Source organism: Sapajus apella, unplaced genomic scaffold (genome assembly GCF_009761245.1).
Source record: "Sapajus apella isolate SASKATOON/1434 unplaced genomic scaffold, GSC_monkey_1.0 scaffold3, whole genome shotgun sequence".
Lineage (NCBI taxonomy): Eukaryota > Metazoa > Chordata > Mammalia > Primates > Cebidae > Sapajus > Sapajus apella.
The window spans coordinates 43113890-43138043 of NW_022436943.1; the positions used below are offsets into that span (position 1 = coordinate 43113890).

The 24154-nt window shown below is 41.0% G+C and overlaps 1 protein-coding gene across 4 annotated transcripts in view; it reads right to left on the minus strand.

Annotated features, from left to right (window-relative positions):
- The window catches only part of ENPP2 (ectonucleotide pyrophosphatase/phosphodiesterase 2), a 118896-nt gene extending 99195 nt beyond the window's left edge, over positions 1–19701 (minus strand). For all 4 annotated transcript variants that reach the window (XM_032252592.1, XM_032252585.1, XM_032252583.1 and 1 more), the window contains exon 1: positions 19381–19701. In XM_032252592.1, coding sequence (XP_032108483.1) covers positions 19381–19401 — 21 coding nt within the window. In that variant the 5' untranslated portion in view covers positions 19402–19701. The remainder of the gene's footprint in view (positions 1–19380) is intronic.
- Positions 19702–24154: the final 4453 nt, after the last annotated feature.

Genomic DNA, 24154 nt, shown 5'->3' on the forward strand with positions numbered 1-24154 from the left:
CGGATGTGATGAAAAGCCACCAGAGGGATTTAATTAGACAATGACATGGTCCAATTTATGTTTCAAAAGACTCACTCTTCCTGCTGTTCAGGAAAGGGATACTTAATGAGCATGCCTGGGACTGCGCAGCCTGAACATACAGCATAGATGAGGGGAGAAGGTGGGTGTGCATCACCCTTCCTCAGACATTCGAGGGTTAACGCAAGATGCACAAGTTTTATTATGCATCTCTCTGTATATATATTTATCTCTCTATATATTATATATTATACAATAGATTATATATTGTATATCTATATGAAATATTACATATTAAATATAATATATATCTTTATATTATCATTATATAATGTTATATAGGGAGACATAATATTTTAACATTATATATTATGTATCCTATCTCTCTCTATGTATTCTGTCTTTCTGTATGTTATATAGAGATACAGAATACAATATATAACCTATAGAGATATATCATATATAATATAAATATCTACATATAATATTACATATTATATATATTACATATCTAGATATATATCATGTTGTATAGACATAAAAGGTAGATACCTAAATAGATCTATATCTATATAGATGTTATATTGTAATGCTAATTATATTACTATTATATTATAATGTTAATACTAATATATAGATGTCTATATATAATACTTAATATATAATTATATAGAGATATATCTATGTAATATTTAATATTTAATGTCTAGATATATAATTTATAATATACTTAAATTATAAATTTATAGTTATATTTATAAAGTTAATACTATAAATTTATATATATTATATATTATATATTTATTATATATAATAAATATTAGGGAGGTCTTGCTATGTTGTCCAGGCTGGTCAACAACTCCTGGTTTCAAGCAATGTTCCCACCTCAGCTCCCAAAGTGGTGGAATCACAGGCATGAGCTACCATACCCCGGCTCCCATGCATGCTTTTTCTGGGCAAAACTAGAAGTTACAGAGAAGCATACTTTGTCTCATAAGAGAGATAATGAACTAGTTATAAAAAATGAACTCACAGTCACTATTCAGCAAAGGTTGGGTGGTGTTAGGGTGTCTTATAAAGTATCTAAATTCAGAAGAAGTTTGGCTATACCACATCTAAGCTTCCCTCCAACTCTAAGCATCTAGTATTTTTCTCTCTTCTTTAAACTCTCTAAGGGAGCTAAGTTCTCTCCCCGTGATAACCAAAAAGGAGCTATTCAAATTAAATTAAATTAAATTAAATTAAATGATCAGAATTCGGTTTGACTTTTTTCTGGATAAATCAAAAGGAAAGGTAAGGATCCTTATACATACCTTGTTCTTACTATTTCATCTCCTAAAGAAAACAGAGAGAGAGAAAAAAACTACTACGTACAATTTAATTTATGCCAAATACAGAGAACACTTGTCAAGGGTAAGCTAAGAAAAGAAGAAAGAAACACATTTCACAAAATCCTTTGATGGACTTAAGCAAGAGATGAAGCAATGTTTTTTTGGATTGATCAAGAAGATAGACATACGATAAGCTGACCAAGCTGACCTTACATTGCCTCTCTGACACGTCTGTATCTCTCATAATCCCTTGTAAACAGAGAGCCACTGCATATTTGAAATACAATTACCTCAGATTGCCACCAGAGTATTATGCAAGAGAATGCCAGAAGTTCTGGACCTTATGTTGCTCTGCTAAGCTTCCATTGACCTTAAGAGAGATGCTGTACAACTTGTTAATTGCTGAAAATCTGGACTCTCTGGCTTGTTTAGCATCATGACTCGGATGCTCATTAGGTCTGTGGACCTGACTGAGTTATGAATCCTCTCTAGACATTCATTTCTTCACATGTAAATGAGAATGATTATAGTCCCTTCCTCAGAGGGTTGCTGTGGGAATTAAATACAATAATCCATGTGGCATTAATTGCTAATAACAGTAGCCACCATATATTAACAACTAAAATATGACAGATGTTGTACAGAGATTATCTCACTGAATTCTCTCAATGATCTTACCAAATACACACTGGTTTCTCTTTTTTGCAGAGGCTCACAGAAGTTTAAGTAACTGGCCCAAATTTACACACCCAGCAAGGGACAGATTCAGGTCATTCAAATTCAGGTCCACCCAGCCAGAACCCAGTTTCTAAGTATTTCTTGCAACAATACACTATACTATGGGACATTTAGTTTTAATTGTTTTAAAAGAAACTCCAATGTCTCATATGAGGGGCAGTTGAGAAGTTTTTCCCTAGTCCCGATAACAGTTCAGAAGTAGAACTGATTCTGTCCTGGACAATTTCTTCCTTTGCTACCAGCTGCAGGTTGGAGCCACTATACCAATACTCTCTTTGTGTCATCTGACTGAGGCAGCTGGTTCCGCATGCCTTCTAAGTCTGGGGCTGGGTAAATCCTGATCGCAGACTTGTAGCCCATCGCCTCATGTGATAAAATGTTTTCCAAAAGATGCTGTTTTTCTCCTTTTTTCAATCTTCCCTCCCTTTCTGCAGCTAAGTCCCCTTCCTCCTTCGGAAACCCTTATTTTTGCAATTAATCTCATGTGATCTCACTATTGACAATGGCCTGGTTGTTTCTCCCAACTACCACACAATTGATGACATGCCAGTGCTAAGAACAAGGATCTCGGACTGACAGAGCTGGGAGCGATCTCTCTGTATTGGTTCCTCTCACAGCACCCACCATATTCTAATCATAATAATGATACTAAGCACAGTAACAACTACCATGTGCCAAGAGCCTGCCACTTGCTGAACATTTAACATAAGATTGAGCGCAAATTTATTTACTTGTCCACTTATTTACACAGCTGCATATTTTATTGAGAATCAACTATGGGCTAGGCACTGTCCTAGGCACAAGGGAGTCCAGCAATTAACAAAAGCATCCAAATATCTGCAAACGGAGCTTACATTTTATTTGATGGACTAAAACAAAAAATATATAAATATATTAATTGATGATGATGGAACATGGCTCCTGAATTACACAAATTGGGCAGTTAGAATCATCATATTTTATAGATGAAGAGTTTGAGTAATTTGTGCAGTCACCATATCAGTAGTAATACAGCAGGAATTTGCTATATTCTGATAATAACAGTAATCAATATCGCAGCAATGATTATAATAGTTACCATCTATTAAGGTAGTTTTAGAATCACATGAAGTAGATATATAATATCACTTTATTTTATTTTATTATTTTTTGAGATGGAGTCTCATTCTGTTGCCCAGGCTGGAGTACAGTGGTACCCTCTCGGCTCACTGCAACCTCCGCCTCCCGGCTTCGAGCTATTCTCCTGCTTCAGCCTCCCGAGTAGCTAGGATTACAGGCACCCACCATGCCTGGCTAATTTCTGTATTTTTATTAGAATCAGCGTTTCACCATGTTGGCCAGTCTGGTCTTGAACTCCTGACCTCAGGTGATCCACCTTCCTTGGCCTCCCAAAGTGCTGGGATTACAGGCATGTGCCACTGCTCCCAGCCTATAAGCTCATTTTGTGAGTAAAGAAACCAAGACTCAGAAAGATGAAATAATTTGATCAAGGCCACATGTCTGTGGTAGAGAAATTATTTAAACTAAGTCTGCATGGCTCAAAGTCCATGATTTTTACACCATACCATGCCTCCTCTATTGAGTTTATTATATTGGAAATTCTTCTTACTAAACTGAAACTTTCTCAAGAATAGAGATTTCATCTCCATCATCTCCCAAAAGTTCTACAATATCTGGCTTAGAAAGTGTTGAACTTTATATGTCAAAGTCTGCCAATTCTAATTTTCAGACCTTCTCATCGTCCCTTAGCAGTGAGTTGCAGCATGTAATTAGCAGTGCAGTCAACATGACTTTTAAACACTAGAGTGCTAAAGGACTTTCAAAGTTCACGATGCAATGGCAACAGGCTAGCATCAGCCTAGCCTCTCCAAGATACCCGCATTCCCAACCAGGCTTGTGACCTGGACGGACATGTGTGCCTCTTTATTAGACTTGTGTTTGTCTAGGAATGAAAGGAATCAACAAGTGGGATGTACATGCCCTGCATTTCAATGACAGCTGTCATCCTATGGCATGAAGGGGGCATTGTGATGAATTGGAAGAGCGTGCGGACTCTTGCTGCCTTGCCCCACCCGCAGGCTAACAACACTTTTCTCAGCATTGGTGCTCACAGCTGCACAATAGGATTTTGCCTTGTGCATTTACACACACAGCGCGGCTAAGCCATAGTAAATGATTAGAATGGGTGAATGAATGACTTTTTGTCTTACTGCTGTTCAAGTTGCCTCATGGCAACACAAGGCAGTTACATACAGATGCTTGGAGAGCAAGTTTAATGTTTTTGTTAAGATATAGTGAAAAGTAGACATTTTAAAAATAATAACATACCATATTGATTATGAGTTTACTACGTGCCAGGCATTGCTTTAAATACTTTACATTTCTTTTTCAAAAAATTGTATTTCAGATTCGGGGGGGTCCATGTGCTTATTGGTTATGTGGATATTGCATGTGTAATGCAGTATTTTAGACAGAGTCTCAGCTCTGTCACCCAAGCTGGAGTGCAGTGGTGCAATCACAGCTCACTGCAGCCTCAAAATCCTGGGCTCAAGGGAGCCTCCTGCCTCAGCCTTCTGGGTAGCTAGGACTACAGACATGTGCCACCATGTTGGCTAATTTTTAAATTTTTTGTAGAGAAGAGGTGTCACTGTGTTGTCCAGGCTAAAAGTAGACAGTTCCTAGAATCAGGTACATCTAGCTTCAAACTTCAGTGCTGCCACTTTACTACTTGGCTAGGTTTGGAAAACATGACTCACACTTCTCCACCCCTACTTTCACTGGCTCCTCAGTTCCCAGTTCAAAGAGAGGCATTCCCTGACCATCTTGTCCCCCTCCCAACCATCCTTCTCTCCCCTATGCTTATGCCTTCAGCACTTACCCAACTCCTGACATTGTCCACAGGACTATAAGCTCCACCATTATAGAGATGAAGTCTATGTCCCTCCCTTTAAGTACCCAGACCCCAGCACTATCCCTGGCACACGGGAACGTTCAGCTAACATTGGTTGAATAATTTAACAAAGGAAGAGAATGCTGAAGAAAGAGGAAGGAAAATATAACCAGAATGTGGGGGGTTGAGGCAGAGAAGAAAGGGATCAGGCAACTTTCCTGCAGCTTTATTCTTTGTCAGTGGCAGCAGGGTCGCTGGGCCCTTCTACATCCATCCCTCTGCAACCTGAGCACCCAAGACCAGACTTCTTGGCTAGGCATAGTGGCTCATACCTGTAATCCCAGCACTTCGGAAGGCCAACACTGGCAGATTGCTTGAGGCCAGGAGTTCAAGACCAGCCTGGGCAACATAACAAAACCTCATTTCTACAAAAATAAAAATAAAAAAATTAGCCAGATGTGGTAGCATGCACCTGTCATCCCAGCTATTTGGAAGGCTGAGGCACAAGAATTGCTTGAACCTGGGAAGGGAAGGTTGCAGTGAGCCAAGATGGTACCACTGAGCTGCAGCCTGGACTACAAAGCAAGACTCTGTCTCAATTTAAAAAGACCAGAGTTCTCAAGAATTTTCTCATTTCCTAGTGCAGTACTAATCCCCAACACTAGAAAAATAACACCATTTTCTTACCTCTGCTCCTAGACACCCACAACATGCTGGGAAAATTGCAAAACTCTGCTGATGTCATCCACACACATTCATGCATTCATGGGGCTTCACTTCAGCAAAGCCTCCAGGCTTCCCTGCCAGGACTTTGACTATATCATATTATTCATCCACTGACTAGTGCACCGACAATGTCTCAAGCCTCCCATTCCCATCCCTCTCAGGGAGCAACTTTATTTCCTAATCTCATCAGATGATCAAGGCCATTCTAATATGCTTAACACGCACCACACACAGATTTGATTCCTAATGATTCTATAAGAAAATATGCTTCAAAGGTTGATGAATATTGGTTAAAAAATTGATTGCTTTTCTTGCTTTTGCCTAAGGATCAAAGGTGTTTCTGAGAAAAATTGCTTGTCTTGTATTATTTAAGAAGGCCATTTTCTGGCAGCCCTGACTACATTTTTAATCAATCTGGAGCCATTGGGAATGGATATTTGGGACTGTAAATATCAGGGGTAACAATAATAAGAGGTTCCGTGTCCAGCAATCACTGGATAAACATCTTATCCCACCACAGACCTTTTCAAGACAACCCTGGCTGGCCAAGGAACTGAAGAGATGTGGTCAGGTCAAAGTGCGAGTATAACTATCAGTATTGAGAAGCTGAAAACACATCTCTCCTAGCTACCGTCTGAAAAGGAGGGGCCACTGTGCTCTAGAAACTTCCTGGTGGAGGTGTTCTAACAACCAACCACAGGAGATTCCTTGGTTGACAATCGTTCCACACTCTGTTTTTATTTCCGTAGACTCCCTACTTTGAAAAAAACAGCATGTGAAATAAAAATAAATGTCTTGTGGACCACATGTCAAGTGCTCTTGTAATTTCTTTTCAGACATGATCTCATTTAAACCTGGCAACAATCATGCAAATAGTTACTATCATTATCTGTAATTTGTAGGGGTAGAAGCTGAAATACAGAGAGATGAACTGGGGGAGCTGGGATGTAAGCAGTGCAGCCCCAGAGCCTGAGAACTTTGCCGCTGCACTAGACCGTCTGTCTTGTCTTTGAGAAGGGCAGTATTTAACAGGAAGTCACAAATCAGTTTCCCCATTGTTTATCAATTTAGGACAAAGGTAACAAACAAACAGCCCCTCTGGGGTCAGCTTCTGAGCAGAAGCTTTGGAATTCAAACAGATCTTGGTTTGAATTCTAAGAACCGTGAAACCTTTCTCAAGTTACCTATCCTCTTCAGGTTTCCATTTATTACATTATAAAAATGAGAATAACAGTACTGCTTCAAAGACAGTTTCGAGCAGTTGTAGGCAAGGTTTCTGTAAAGGGCCAGAAAAATATTTTAGATCTTATGTGCCGTACAGCAATCTCTGTCATAACAACTCAACTTGCTGTTGTAGCGTTAAAGTGGTCACGAACTGTATGGAAATAAATGAGGTGGATACGTTCCATTAACATTTTATTTACACAAACAGAAGGCAGCTGCACAACAAAGGAAGCCATCAACAGAGTTAGAGGACAACCTACGAAAATATTCACAGAAAATATTCGTAGCCATACATCCGATAAGGGGCTAAGATCCAGAATATACAATAGCAAGAAAACCACCTGATTTAAAGATGAAGCTGGAAACCATCATCCTCAGCAAACTAACACAGGAACAGAAAAATCAAACACCGCATGTTCTCATTCATAAGTGGGAGTTGAACAATGAGAACACATGGACACATGGACATGCGGAGGAGAACTTCACACATCGGGGCCTGTCGGGGAGGTGGGGTGCAAAGGGAAGGAGAGCATTAGGACAAATACCTAACACATATGGGGCTTAAAACCTAGATGACAGTTTGATAGGCGCAGCAAACCACCATGGCACATGTATACCTATTTAACAAACATGCATGTTCTGCACATGTATCCCAGAACTTAGAGTAAAATAAAAAATAATGGATGAAGGACCTGAATAGATATTTCTCAAAAGAAGATATGCAAAAGGCCAACAGGTATAGGAAAGGTGCTCAACATTATCGATCATCAGAGAAATGCAAAGCAAAACCACAATAAAATATCACACCTGTCAGAATAGCTACTATCAAAAACATGAAAGATAACAAGTGTTGGTGAGGGTGTGAAGAAAAGGAAACCCTTGTGCGCTATTTGTGGAATTGTAAATCAATGCAACCATTAAGGAAAACGGTGTAGGGACTTCTCAAACAATTAAAAATAGAACTGCCTTATGATCTAGCAAGCCCATTGCCAGGTGTATATACAAAGGAAATGAAATTAGCACGTTGAAGAGATATCTGCACTTCTATGTTTATTGCAGCATTATTAACAATAGCCAAAAGATGGATTCAACTTACATGTTCATCAATAGATGAACTGATAAAGAAAATGTGGTATATATACACAATGGAACACTATGCAGCCTTAAACAAGAATGAGAGCCTGTCATTTGCAACAGTATGGATGAACCTGGAGGACATTATCCTTAATGAAATAAGCCAGGCACAGAAAGACAAATACCACATGATTGCATTTATATGTGGAATCTAAAAAATTCAAACTTATACAAGCAGAGAATAGGATGGTGGTTACAGAGGCCAGGAGTGGGAGGAAGAAATGGGAAGATGATGATCAAAGGGTACAAAGTTTTAGTTAGAAAAGATATCTTATTCCTCCAGGAGGAATAGGTTCTGGAGCTCTATTTACAGCATGGTGACTAAGGCATAATAATGTATCATATACTTGAAAATTGCTAAGAGGACAGGTTTTAAATGTTCTCACTACCAATGATAAGGATGTGAGGTGATGGATATGTTTGTTTTATATGTATACATTTTACAATGTATACATGTATCAAAGTGTCATGATGTATCTCATAAATATATACAATTTTTTGTCAATTCAATAAACAGTAAAATAAATTGCATAGATATATTAACAAATAATTTTATTTAGAATCTAGACCAATTTTTCTCACAGTGTGATCCCAAACCAGTCACATAAACATTACCTGGGGACTAGTTAAAAATGTAAATTCTCTGCCCACACCAGACCTACTGGATCAGAAACTTTAGGGTGGGGCTCAGCAGCAGGTGTTTAAACAAACCTTCCATGTGATTTTGAGCAGGTGTTTAAACAAGGCCTCCAGGTGATTCTGATGCAGCTGAAATTTGAGATTTACAGATCTACATATTTCCATTTCTAATAGTGCCCTTTCCTAAGACAGTTTTTTGTGAACCAGCTTTTTCTTTTCACCGTCTTTTGTTTTGCAAGTGTGAAATAAAACTTTGACACATGCTGGAGAAAACAGACAACAAAAACAGGCTGGACAATATTTGGCCTTCAGGCTACAGTTAACCAACCCCTGGTTTTGAGGATTGCAAGAGATAACGTATGGGCTTTGCATGACCCTTAGAATATAAGTCATCAAAAATGGGTAGTATAGGCTGGGCACGGTGGCTCACGCCTGTAATCTCAGCATTTTGGGAGGCCAAGGTGGGAGGATCACTTGAGGTCAGCAGTTCAAGACCAGCCTGGCCAACATGGTGAAACCTCATCTCTACCAAAAATACTTTTTAAAAAAATTAGCTGGGTATGGAGGCATGCACCTGTAATCCCAGCTACTTGGAAGGCTGAGGCAGGAGAATCACTTGAAACCGTGAGGGGAAGGGAGGGGAGGGGAGAGGAGGGGAGGGGAGGGGAGGAGAGAATGGGTAGTATAATTGTCGTGGTTGCAGCATGAGATGAGCAGCACTTTCAAGTTAAATCAAAAAACAAAATTCCAACCAAACTCAAGAAACTTAACACATTGTCGGTAACCTTGGGAGTCTTACTTGGGTAAACGCATAATTTTCACAGACTTTTAAAATATTGAAAAATCATTAATATTTCACCCACAAAATTATAGATAGGGTTGCCAGATACAATATTTGTTTAGTATTTTCAATATTGGGCATGCATTTATCCTAAAAAAGTATACATTGTTTATCTGAAACTGAAATTTAACTGGGGCATCCTGGGATTTTGTTGTTGTCTCTTTTGTTTTGTTGGTTTTTGCTAAATCTGGTAACCCTACCTATAGATCTCTTACAGTTTCACCATCTGGGAACCACTGGTTTTATTGCATAACAGGGATAACCTAACATAAGCAATGTTTTTTTCTTTCAGGGAGGAAAAGAATTGCATTCTTATGGAATTATCCCCAAGGTTAAAAACTAATAAGTCCCCTGTGTAGAAGCCACTGAAACACTCTGAGACAACCCAGCGCTCTGCACTCACAGGTGCCAAGAACAAGCTTAGGTCACCCAAGGAAAACGTACAATAATCTTGCATTTGTTCCTGCTGATTAAAGTCAAGCAGCTTCCAGGAAAATGTAGGCGTCCCTCATGCCACTGTGTTGAATTAATATCTGAACAGTATTAATGATGGAAAAACTCAAATATATCCAACATATCCGAAGTTTTGCAGTTGGATTTGTGGGCAATCAAACTGTGTACTGAGAAAGCCTATTTTGTCAGTAAACAAAGCTTCCACGTGGAGAAGAAATATTCTGTGCAAGTAAACACAAGGGCCTAAACCAAGGATTCCTGGTAAATATTTGATAATGATGACACAGGCAGAGTAGGTGCCTTCAGACTTCAGATATATTCCAACAAGAGGGCTTATAAAATCATTCTCATGAAAGTTATAAAAATGGGGGAATGTGGCTCAGCATGCTACAATCTATGTCTTTTCAAACTTCAGAGAAGGAAGATAATATCTGACATGCCCATGAAGAGGAACGGCATCTAGTTTTAATTAAAAGAGCACCGTATTTAGCATCAGAAGATCCATGTTTGCATTTCAGTGCTATCACTTCCAAGCTGTGCAGCCTTGAACATTCACTTAGTCTTTCTGAACCTTTGTTTTCTGTCTATAAAACAGAGAGGATGAGAATTTCCATCTTACATGCTTTGATCAGGGTTAAGGAGATAAGAGAAATGAAAACGCTTTGCAAGCTGTGAGACTGCAAAGCACTGTCCTGATCATTTCTATGAAAAGTAAACTCTCCGGTGACTGGAAAGTGAAATAATGTTACTAGCTGAGTGTTACTAGCTGAAACCATGCTAAAGCCATTATGCTTTCAAGAAACCTGGGTTAGTTAACTCAGGCTGCCATATAACAAAGTAGCTGGTGGCTCAAACAATGAAACGTATCAGTCAGGTGTGGTGGCTCACGCCTGTTGTCCCAGCACTTTGGAGGACAAGGCAGACAGATCACTTGTGATCAGGAATTTGACACCAACCTGGCCAACATGGTGAAACCCCATCTCTACTAAAAATGTAAAAATTAGCTGGGTGTGGTGGAACATGCCTGTAGTCCCAGCTACTTGGGGGCTGAGGCAGGAGAATTGCTTGAACCTAGGAGGTGGAGGTTGCAGTGAGCCAAAACAAAAACAAAACAAAACGAACAAACAAACAAAAAAAAAAAACAATGAAATATATCGTCTCATATTCTGGAGAGTAGAAGTCCAAGATTAAGGTGTTTGGTTTTAATCTGCAGCTTCACTCCATGGCTTGTAGACGGCCATCTTTTCCCTGTGTGTGTTCCTGTGTCTAAATCTCTCCTTTTTTTTTACAGACACCAGTCATATTGGGTTAGGACTCATCCTGATGACCTACTTTAATTTGAATACCTCTCTGAGGACTCTGTTTCTAAATAGGGTCACCTTCTAAGGTACTGGGGATTATGACTTCAACATTTGAAATGGGAGAGGATACAATTCAATCCATAACAACATCTTTCGTTTATTCCATTAGAAAGAGGTCAAATGGGTTCAGAGTGTGTCCCAAAGCCTACTTCTCCTCAGATAAAAACATTCCACTCCACAATGGACACGTTCCTGCTTGTTGATTCTTTAAGATGATAAATAATTTGCTTTGGAATACAGATTCAAGTCTGTGGCTTCATACCTTCTCCAAACACCAAAGCACTAGGCAGTGCCCCTCTCTTCACAGAAATATCTTTTTTCTGAGCAAACATGTCACTTTCCCTTATATTTAGCTTATGAACAAAATTATGTCTCCCATTGATACAAAGGCACTGAAGCTTTTAGATTTCAAACTCAATTTTTTGTTCAAGAAATTTACTTATCGGTTATTGATCCCTTCTGTACCAAGCCTACAGATTGATGACATTTCCAAATCAGACAAGGTGCCTTCGTTAAATTATAGGACTAATAAGTGTATACACATATATAAAAATCTCATATGTAATAGATATATGTAACATAAAATAAAAATGACATTTTTAAAGCAAAGTCTGCCCTTTTTAAACTCATACTTTCTTAGCAATTCAATATCCTTCTTTCCATCAATAATTGTCTGACCATCTTAGAAAATATAAATATCCCAGACCAAATGGATGCCGGAATGTTTGTCTTGGGTGATGGTCATTATAGTTCTTTTTGCAACATAAAAATGTGAAAATAGCCTGATATCTAGCCGGAGTTTGCTAAACAAATCATGAGGAAGCTACATTTAGAATACAATGCACCCATTGAAGATTAGTTTTTGAAAAATATCTAATGGCATGGGGTGATATTCGTGGTATGCTGTTAAAGAAAAGCAGGTTACAGAAGGCTATGGATAAATCCAATTTTAAGACTACATACACATAAGAACATAGAAGGGATACTCACTAATGAGTTTATATGCTTATCTCTATATAGTGAGATTGTAGAGAATTTTTGTTTCTTCTTTGTACTTTCCTTTACTGAATTTTTTTCTACAAAATGTATGCATTACTCATATAATGACAATATGACCTTTTTTTAATAAATGAGAATTTTCCCCTGAAAGATTATTGCTTTAAATAAAGCACTATTCATTCCAATGGGTTACTGTATTTTTCACAGATCTTAGTATCTTACCTCTAGGAGACTCTAGGAGACGGTAACTTAGGGAAAGGGCTCAAAAAGTGTGAAAATAATTATATATTCAGTAATATAATGCAAGCTATCACATTATAAAAAGACAATTTAAAAAGAAAAAAGGCCAGGCATGGTGGCCCATGCCTATAATCCCAGAACTTTGGGAGGTAGGTGGATCACCTGAGGTTGGGAGTTCAAGACCAGCCTGACCAACATGGTGAAACCCCGTCTCTACTAAAAATACATAATTAACCCAGTATGGTGGTGCATGCCTATAATCCCAGCTACTCGAGAGATGGAGGCACAAGAATCGCTTAAACTCAGGAGACAGAGGTTGTGGTGAGCCAAGATCGTGCCACTGCACTCCAGCCTGGGCAACAAGAGTGAAACTCTGTCTCAAAAAAAAAAAAAAAAAAAAAAAAATGCTTAATGAAGGACTCAGCATTTAATTTAGATCAGGATTTAATGAAAAGGTATATTTTCCAGGAGGTACATAGAAGGTGGAGAGGAAGGGTATTGCTGACATAGGAAATGGCATAAGTGAACAAACTTGCAGTAAAATGCCTGGTCTACGCTGAGAGTCACAAATAGTTTAGTATGAGTAGTTCATGGGAGTTCTAACAGTATGTCAGGGGTCAAGGCAGGAAAATCAAGTCATAGGGCTGGATGGTCATAAAACATGCTGTTCAAACTAAGACCCCTTCAAGCATGAAAAAGGCTGCTGTTAATAGCTGTAGGAAATGAAACTGTACACTAGGACCATACCAGGAAACCAGGGCATGTGGCCACCCAGCAAAGGACTGGCTCCCAGGACACCTTAAGTGCCAAGCTCAGATATATGAACTTTACACACAGAATCTTAAAATCTTGGAGTTGAGAAGAAACATCAATGCCCTCCAGCCTGGCTACCCATATTCCTGCTTCTCCAACTTCTCCAAGAATTGGTATCAAGACTTTGCTTAAATTTCTCTGTGATAAAGAACTCGTTGCCTTGGGATGCCTGTTAGAAAATTCTTTATTGTATTGAGCTGAAATTTATCTCCTTGTGTCTCTCATTCATTTGGTCCAGCCCTGCCATCTCAAAGACAAACATAATGAATATCTCCCTTCCATATTAGAGGGAAAGACAGAGATCATAACCCTCTAAATCTTCTCTTTTGCAGGTTAAATGTCCTGCACGGATCCTTCCTACAGCATTCCTGCAGTCTGGCACCATACCCTTATAAGAGTGGAATTAATCCACTCTTGTCTTCTTCCCTGCTACCCTCTTGCTTAGGGCCACCCTCTTTTCTTGCTTATATGACACAGTGCCTCCTAAGTGGTCCCTCTCTTACCAGCCATCTTTCCAACTCACTGTTTTTACTGCAGCCAGATTGATCTCTCCAAGAACCCAAACCGATTGTGACACTGCCCGGCTTACAACCTGCATTCACTTCCCATTTTCGTAAAGATCAAGTACAGCTTCATGAAGGACAGTGTCATGTCATTCTGACCTCAGCCACCGTTCCAGTCTCACTTCTCTTATCCCCTCCCCTCTCTTGCATTCCTTCGTTAGTCCCTTGCACAGCCCTCTTGCCCTCAGCCCACCGAAGGTACTGACACCTCTGCTTGGAGCCCTCTTCCCTTCACCACCTTCACCTTGCTCATCTCTACTCAGCCTTTGGGTCTCAATTTAGACATTACTTCCTATAGAATGTTTACCTTGATCCCATTAAGTCTAGATTAAATATCACTTCTCAGGTGGTCTCACAGGGACCTAAGCTTCCTCTATCAAAACAAGTATAATATTGAATTAAGATCATCTGGTTCCTCATCTCACACCTCTGCTCCATCGTAAATACCATGAGATCAGGTCTTCTTCGGCACTGTGGTCTTCAACATCTAGCACGGTGGTTGTCACATAGTAGGTGCTCAAATAATAATAAACAATACAGGTGCTAATAAATTAATGTATAGCACCTGGAACTAGATAAAATAGTTCTAAATATGGTCTGAACAATACAAAGTACAATGACTATCATGTCTCATGGTCTATACTCTAAAGCCCCTTTTTTTTTAGATGAAGTCTCACTCTGTCACCCAGGTTGGAGTGCGGTGACACGATCTCAGCTCACTGCAACCTCCTCCTCACGGGTTCAAGCAATTCTCCTGCCTCAGCCTCCCAGGTAGCTGGGTTTACAGGCGTGCACCACCACGCCCAGCTAATTTTTGAATTTTTAGTACAGACAGAGTTTCACCATGTTGGCCAGGATGGTCTTGATCTCTTGACCTTGTGATCTGCCCATCTTGGTTTCCCAAAGTGCTGGGATTACAGACATGAGCCACTGCACCCAGCCTCTAGACCTCTTTTAATAAAACAAAACTTTATTTTAAAAGAAACATATCACTACTGGTTTTATCATCCATTTAAATCTCTAAACCTTAACTATACAAAGCTCCCACTTCTCACTTTCTGTCTTTTCCTCTCTCTGTCTCTTCCTTTCTCAATCTCCCTTTCCCTTTCCCTCTCCTTCCCATCCCCTTCTGTCATAGACATATACGCATAGCTAATAATTTGCAACTGACTTTTGGAATCCATGCATAAGACTTTTTATATCTGTCTCTGTATACACACACCCCAAAAACTAAAAGTCAAAACAGATGATAACTTATTGGTAACTTTGGGACTCCTAATCCTTGTGCCTTTTCTATCAGCAAATGGGAGCATTGTGTTATGACTTTACAGATATCAATGACGTTGAATAAACAGGAATGAAGACAGATCCCATGCATGCTACTACAGACATTCACATGTCAATCCATCCATGAATCAGCTCTCCTTTAATACATGCATTCCACAAGTCATTAATCCAGCCCATGTGCACTTTTGTGATCCAGAAGAAGATCACAGTCTGTGCCTTCCTGAAATCAATGTTGTGAACTGATTAAAGTTTATTGAGTAAAACCATGTTCCAGATGTGTTCACATACTTTATTTTAGTTAAATCTTCCAGCACCTGCTATCCTTTTTTAATAGATAATAAAACCATCTCTCAGAAAATTACACAAGCAGCAATTGCCAGAGCAGGGATGCAAGCCCAGGTCCTGTGACTCCAAGTTCATGGTCGTTAGCACACATTATACCAGGATCATCTCAAAAAAGAAAACATGCATAATTTGACTAATGATTGTTCCACTACTCACCACCTACTTCACTCTCCCAAATATCTGCGGAATTAATTAATCCCTTTGATTAGAGATTCCTAACTGGATGTTCACTACAACTCAAAGGAGTCTCTGGGTTGACTTGTAATGAACCCACAGAAAGTTCTTACAAAGTGCAATAGGTGGTGTATCCTGCATTTTTTTCTGAGACGAGTAGCGTGCATCCATACCTGAAAAGAACCTTGGTCTCAAACAGTTTGAGAACAACTTCAAGTTTAAATAACTCCCTATCAAACTTAACATCATTCACCTCTCTGTCTGAAGGTTTAGATTACACATATCTCTCTCTTTAGGAAATCAAACTGCATTTTCTTATCTCTAGCATCCCAAATTCTCCATCACTTTCGAAAGTTTTTAAAGGGCCTGTCCACTGGCCCACACTGAGGTTCTGGATGCTTTCTCTGGGGCAAGCTTATCAATGGACTCTTAGAAGCCCACCTATCTAGGCCTTTAGTGCCCTTGTCTCATGCCAGATTCCAGCCTAAAGAGGATTCTTTTACCGTCACAAAGTCAACAGAGGCAAAACTGCAAAAGGCCTTTCTTGCAGCTCTTCCTTGGGGAAAATTAGGATAGACGCAATAGCAATAGGAGAAGCCCACCTGTTGAGATGTGAATTACAGAGGGAGTTGATAGACCCAGGGACTCGAGGCATTATTCTCAAATATCCAGAAAGTCTAAACCCTGTCATTGCTAAATAAGCGGAAAACTATGTTTTTCCTGATAATCATGCTTAATCTTTATTCCTTAGCATATTATTATATTATAGATGATAATTTCCTGAAAGCTTCTGTGTATCTGTCATCTAACTCAATGCTTACACATAATAGTCACTCACAAGAATTGCACAAAAATTCATTGAGCATCCCAGCTGGGTCTAAGCACTAACTCTAATGATACTAAGACAAAAAGAGTTGATCCCTAAGGATTGGTGTGGGTGGGCAGATAAATAGTTGTAATAAAGAATGGTAAGTGCTCTGATCCACAGGAATAAAGGAAGCTCTGGGAAAATAAGAGGGGGCCGCCTAACCCATTCTAGAGGATGATGTGCAGTTTCCAAGAGAACCGGGCTTTCAACTGGGTCTAAGGAAAGACAGAGGTTAGACCCAGACCTCGCAGAAGTACAGGAAGAAAGTCTTATTTAATAAATAGTTTAACATGCCTAAATTCATATATGATGTGGACAAAATGTATATAAAATATACAAAAATGGTGCATAAAATGTGGAGAGGGATTGAGCAGTAAGAAATAACAATGAAAATGAAGGTAAAAGGCAAGTTGTAGAGAACCTGTATACACCAAAATTATTCTTGAAAGGAAAAAATGGGAATCTGCTGAAGACTTTTCAAAAAAGAACTGCATGATCTTATTGCATTTTAGAAATATCATTTGACACAGGCTGGGCATGGTCCTAGCATTTTGGGAGGCTGAGGCAAGCGGATCACTTGAGGTCAAGAGTTCAAAACCAGCCAGGCCAACATGGTGAAACCGTGTCTCCACTAAAAATAAAAAAATAAAATAAAAAATTAGCCAGGCATGGTGGCGGGCACCTGTAATCCCAGCTACTTGGGAGGCTGAGTCAGAAGAATTGCTTGAACCTGGCAGGCGGAGGTTGCAGTGAGCCGAGACAGCACCACTGCACTCCAGTCTGGGCAACAGAGCAGGACTCCATCTCAGAAAAAGAAAAAAGTAAAAAAGGAAAAGAAAGATCATTTGACATAGTGTGGAGACAAGATGGAGATATGGGCTGGGCAGGACTGGCCCCAAATGAGACTAATGGAAAGTCGTGACCAGAATGGAATTTGAGGGAGTACTGGCCTTAATTACAACAGTGGTAGGGTAGGTGGAGACACAGGTGTGTATGAATTATGTTCAGCAAGGAGAGTAGACAGTGCTTGATGATGACTGTCATGAATGAAAGGGAAGAAGTAACCTAGGGTGATTCCGTTGTGTCCGACTTGGACAACTTGGGAAATGTCATTTAAGTAGTAGCAAAGAGGAGAGTAAGAGCAGGCCTAGGAGAAGAAGGGAGAAGACAGGTCTAGGTCCGAAGTTGCTGATTTTAAGATGCTCCATGGACATCAAAGTGGAGACTGGAATTTGAGGAGAATGATTAGACTAGGTTTGGGAAACACCGTGTATATGCAGTGGCTGAAGCCATTGGAGTGAATGAGATCATCCAGAGAGATACGACAACAATGACGCAGGAAGAGAGTCAAGAAGAAAGATCGGTGCACACTGACATTTATGAAATGAAGCCCTTTAAGTATTAAATAGTAACTAAAACAAGTCAGAAGAGAAGCAGGGAAGCATAGAATTGCAGCATCTGGGACAGTCAGAAACAGAGAGAGGAAAGGACCAATAGTTCAAAATGACACAGAGACTGTATGTGTGCATGGGAGGGGGGTGGAGTTGAAAATTCTCTATGGTTTTGTTACAAGGAGGTCTTCAGTGGTCTTGTGAAAGGTTGGCCCTCAGTGGTGAGGGCAGACGCCAGGTGATTGGGTGTAAAGAAGCAAATGGGTAGTGAGGACAGGGAGACAGCAAATGCCACCCACGCTTTCAAGGAGTTTGGTGGGAAGTGGAGCAGAAAACTGAGGTGACAGCCAGAGGTGAGCACTGCAGGGGAAAGCGGAAGCTCCATTAAATACCTGACGAGCAGAAGTGTGGAAAACCTCTTGTGCTCTGTGGAACTGGGTATGTGATAAATACATAAGCAACATCGGGTCACCTCTCTATCCTGCTGGGCACACAGCTTTTGTTTCCATTCCCTGTATCAGTGAGAAGCGGCTTGTGCTTCACTTGTTAAAACCAGAGTGTGGAAGCAATCACTGGAACCCTTTGACCCCCGCTCCGCACCTGAAAGCCGGCTGTGCCCGCTGCCCCAGCGGACGCTCCCCAGTGTTTGCCCTTGGAGATTTCCAAGTCCAGATCAAAAGCACCCTAATCAGTTGCGACCCCAGGCTCCCTCTATCCTAATCCAAAATTAGCCAGATCCATTTGAAAGGCCTGTTCAAACAGAAGAGGACAAAGGGCAGAGAGACTGGCTGCGCTGAATTGTGCACGTCAGTCAACATCTCTGCGAACAGAGGCACGCGGTGGGGAAGGGGCTCCCTCCGTCAGGGAGATGATTCTGTCTCCAGGAGGCAGGTGGGAGTCCAGAGGACGTTACTAAACATATTGTTTTAAAAATCCCCGTCCCTCTTGCCAAGCCCGTCCCACAGGTAATCAACAAGAAGCCCGGGAGGGCCGAGCTCGCCATGCCCCGCGGCTGGTACGGCTGAAGGTCGCCGCTTGCACAGTCTGGAGCCGGGGTGAACCGAGAGTCCTCCACAGTCCCTCTCTGCAAGTTGTTTTCCAGAAACCAGAGACAAACTCGATATTTACAAGCCATTCTCTGGCAACGAAAACTCGAACTGAGTTACACTCCCCATTTGCGCGCCTGCAAATTGCTCCAGCTGAGTGCACGGGAACGCAGCCCAACAGGGACCGTTTTCCGGCAAATCTGGAGGCCCTTCGCAAGGTTTCTCCGCTTGACAGAATGGCAGCTGTGACCCGGCAGCCCAAGCAATGGAGGACGGGTAGAGAGGGGCGTATACCGTACCCGATCGGCGCGGCGGGTCATGTTGCGGGCGGCTCGGCGCCTGCTCCGGCCCGGGCTCTGCGAACGCGGCCTCGGCTGCAGCCCCGCGACCTGGGAACTGGGCCCGGGGCGGCTGCTGCGGACTGCTCTTGTTTGCACTGGGCCGTTTGCTTTTGGGATTTCTCCAATGCAGATGTAGTCAGGGGGCCGCTGTCCCGGGGGACAATGATTCCATTGGAAGCTGGCCTTTGACAAGACACACACATGACCTTTGACTAAAATGGCTTTGGGGGAGGAAAGCGTCGGGAGGCTGAAGACGGGGCGTCCAGCGCCGCCATCCGCGTTCCCACCCCCGACAGTACCTAGTTAATTTTCCATCTTTCAAGGACAATCTGTGAGGTTTGGTTCGCCATTTCTCGTTCATTCTGGAGGATGCAGTCTCTGCTTTCAAAAGGATTTCTCTGCCGAAGTTTCCTGCTGTGTTGCTAATGCATTCACTGAACTAGCATTTCCAGGTCAAACAGGGGCAGGTCCGTGTTGTATAAGTTTCTGTAACACTCTGGAAAATATCACCACCATTTTTTTTTTCCTAAAACATGTTACAGTTTACAAAGGGCTTTTCACAATCATGCTGTTATTTGGCCTCTCAAACAATGCCGGGGAGGCTCTCCTACTACTGCCAGTGCACACATAAAGAATTAGAAGCTCAGAAATATATTTCCCCAGTCACCCAAACAGAAAAACTGAAACCCAAAGTCTTCTTAATTGGCATCCAATCCATATCCACGAAACCACCCACCACCCTGCTGAGTGACCCACACTACAAATGAGAACACAATTAATATAAAGCAACAGTAGCTGTGGTTATTTTAATTTTTGAATTACAAAAGTGAGTGTCAAAAATTGTTTTACTAGATAATAGATGTTTTGTTCCTTGATAACCACAGATATCTTGAATTTGTTGGCTACATTTTAAAAAAAACAGTCTGCTGCTAAAAGGGTGCTGTGGTAACCAGACTAGCCACTTAGAGGTAAAAGCCAGGCATTCCTGGGGCTGCTACCAACGTCCATCGCTAACCACTATCAGCACCTCTTTCTATCTTATTTCTGGGTCCTTCCAAATACTCAACAAAAGGGAAGGAGCTGTGAGCTTCTGAAATGAGCACTGGACAAGCAGTCAGCATCACAGACTTTTGATGTGACGGGGGCGGGGGAGTGGGGGGATGAAGAGTTATGGTGGAGGTCTGCACAGAGGCCCTAGACCTAGACCTGCCCGGTGTGAAAGGCGATAGTACGTTCACTGTTTTCAGCTCAGAAAAGGGAAAGGGGGTAATACTCACTCTCAGTTTTGAAGGACTTGGAGGAGCCAGCCAGGAGGAGAAGAGGAGACAGGGCATCACTGATCCACACAACACCAAGTACAAAGCTGCCATAGTGCATTCAGCGAACTTGAAAATAGTCGGGGCAAGCAGGAGCAGAGGCTGTGGGAGGATGAATGTAGAGAAGAGGGTGTGGGATGGACTCTGATCAGCCTCCTGTGTCACTCTAGGGGATGTGGACTTCATCTTACAGTGCTGAATGAGTTAATAAAACTAGCTCTGGTTATCAGCTCACAAGAAAAGGATACAGGAGTCATGCATTGTTCTCCAACAACAAAAAGATAGAGATCGGCATTGCTTAGCTTGGTATTTACGGCCGGCCATTTGCTTCATCAGATAGATGGAATTTCTTCTTCCTAGCTGTGAAAGTGTGAGCAATACATTCAACCTCACCAAGCCTCAGTTTTCTCATCAGTAAAATTAGAGTTGTGATATATACTGAGGATTAAATGAAATTATGTAGATAAAACCTTTAGCCTTTCTGCAGACATTGAGTTATATTCAAGAAAAGACAGCTATTATACCTTACTTTAATGTGTGCAGTGCCTACCACGGAATAACAAGGCACTCACTCCTTTCTTCCAGTTCTCTCACTCCCTTATTCTCATCATACTTCTGGCTTTGGACTCATTAGAAGTTAATCCCTTGTTCCTCCCTCTTCTTATATTTAGCTTTTTTTTTTTTTTTTTTTTTTAAAGAAGGAGTCTTACTCTATTGCCCAGGCTGAAGTGCAGTGGCACAATCTCCACTCACTGCAGTCTCCACCTCCCGGGTTCAAGCAATTCTCCTGTCTCGGCCTCCTGAGTAGCTGAGATTACAGGTGCCTATCACTACACTCAGCTAATTTTTGTATTTTTAGTAAAGATGGGGTTTCACTATGTTGGCCAGGCTGGTCTCCAACTGCTGACCTCAAGTGATCCACTTGCCTCGGCCTCTCAAAGAGCTGGGATTACAGGCAAGAGCCACTGCGTCTGGCCTCAACTCCTTCTTGACAATACTTCCTTTATGTCTTAGTCTAGTCTTTAATATCAATTTCAATCTGTTTCTCCTCCCACTTCGGTTTGTTCATTTCTTAGTCCTCCCGTTGTCATACTCACATGCAAATTCCCCACCCAAGATGTAGCTATCTGCTAGAGTTAGACATCATTCCAAAATCACGTCCGTTGGCACCACCATTGATGTCCAGCCTACAGCACTAGCTGGGCACTCAGCACCACTTCAATTCAAACAAATGTCCCCAGCCAGCTCGCTTCTCTGATTATGCAAAGTAACCCTTCCCACCTTTTTAGAACCCTGATCCCACTCCCACTTGGCTTACTTTCAGCAAACTCTTCTCCCCCAAAAAAGAACACAGTAGCTATCAGAAGGAAATTCCACTTCCTGTCTCTGCACCAGAAAAATATATCCATTCTCCACTCCTCCCCTCCCACCCCAGAAGTACCTCTTTTTCTGTGTACTATAGATTCCCTTTCTCCCCACTTCCTCTGGAAAACTCTTACCAATCATCACCTTTCCTTTCAACTTCTTCTCTACTGTCATCAGTTTGTTTATTCAGTAGGCATTTATAAAACAACTATAATCAAGCATCTTTGATTCTGGACGTACATGGATAAATAAAACATCATAGCCTATAAACACATTAAAGTCCCTCCCACACACCATTTTCCCTCATGGAGTCTGAATATGTGCCTGTTCCTTTCGACAGCAACAACAGCAACAGCACGTGCAGTCAGCATATGCCCACCACCAGGAACATCCTTCCATAGACCTTCCAAGGCCAGTATCAACTCGTACTTTAGGTGCTGGCTTCATGTCACCTCCTCAACGAGTCCTTCCTAGGATATGAAGAGACACTTCTCAAAAGAAGACATTTTTGCAGCCAACGAACATATGAAAAAAAAGCTCATCATCACTGATCTTTAGAGAAATACAAATCAAAACCACAATAAGATACCATCTTATGCCAGTTAGAATGGCGATCATTAAAATGTCAGGAAACAACAGATGCTGGAGAGGATGTGGAGCAATAGGAATGCTTTTACACTGTTGGTAAGAGTGTAAATTAGTTCAACCATTGTGGAAAACAGTGTGGCGATTCTTCAAGGATCTAAACTCAGAAATACCATTTGATCCAGCAATGTCATTACTGGGTATATACCCAAAGGACTATAAATCATTCTACTATAAAGATACATGTACACCTATGTTTATTGCAGCACTATTTACAATAGCAAAGACTTGGAATCAACCCAAATGCCCATCAGTGATAGACTGGCTAAAGAAAATGTGGCACAAAAACAAACAATGGGGAAAGGATTCCCTGTTGAATAAATGGTGTTGTGTTGGGAAAACTGGTTAGCCATGTGCAGAAAGCAGAAACTGGACTCTTTCCTGACACCTTACGCTAAAATTAACTCCAGATGGATTCAAGACTTAAACATGAGACCTAACACCATAAAAACCCTAGAAGAAAACCTAGGCAAAACCATTCAGGACATAGGCATAGGCGAGGACTTCATGACTAAAACACCAAAAGCATTGTCAACAAAAGCCAAAATAGACAAATGGGATCTAATCAAACTCCACAGCTTCTGCACAGCAAAAGAAACAATAATTAGAGTGAACCGGCAACCAACAGAATGGGAAAACAATTTTGCAATCTACCCATCTAACAAAGGGCTAATATCCAGAATCTACAAAGAACTTAAACAGATTTACAAGAAAAAACGAACAAAAGTGGGCAAAGGATATGCACAGACACTTTTCAAAAGAAGACATATGAGGCCAACAAACATGAAAAAATGCTCATCATCACTGGTCATTAGAGAAATGCAAATCAAAACTACATTGAGATACCATCTTATGCCAGTTAGAATGGTGATCATTAAAAAAATCTAGAGACAACAGATGCTGGAGAGGATGTGGAGAAATAGGAACACTTTTACACTGTTGGTGGGAGTGTAAATTAGTTCAACCATTGTGGAAGACAGTATGGTGATTTCTCAAGGACCTAGAAATAGAAATTCCATTTGACCCAGCAATCCCATTACAGGGTATATATCCAAAGGATTATAAATTGTTCCATTATAAGGACACACGCACACGAATGTTCATTGCAGCACTGTTTACAATAGCAAAGACTTGGAATCAACCCAAATGTCCATCGGTGATAGACCGGACAGGGAAAATGTGGCACATATACACCATGGAATACTATGCAGCCAAAAAAATGATGAGTTGTGTCCTTTGTAGGGACATGGATAAACCTGGAAACCATCATTCTCAGCAAACTGACACAAGAACAGAAAACCAAACACCGCATGTTCTTACTCATAGGCGGGTGTTGAACAATGAGAACACATGGACATACGGAGGGTAGCATCACACACTGAGGTCTGTGGGGTGGACTAGGAGAG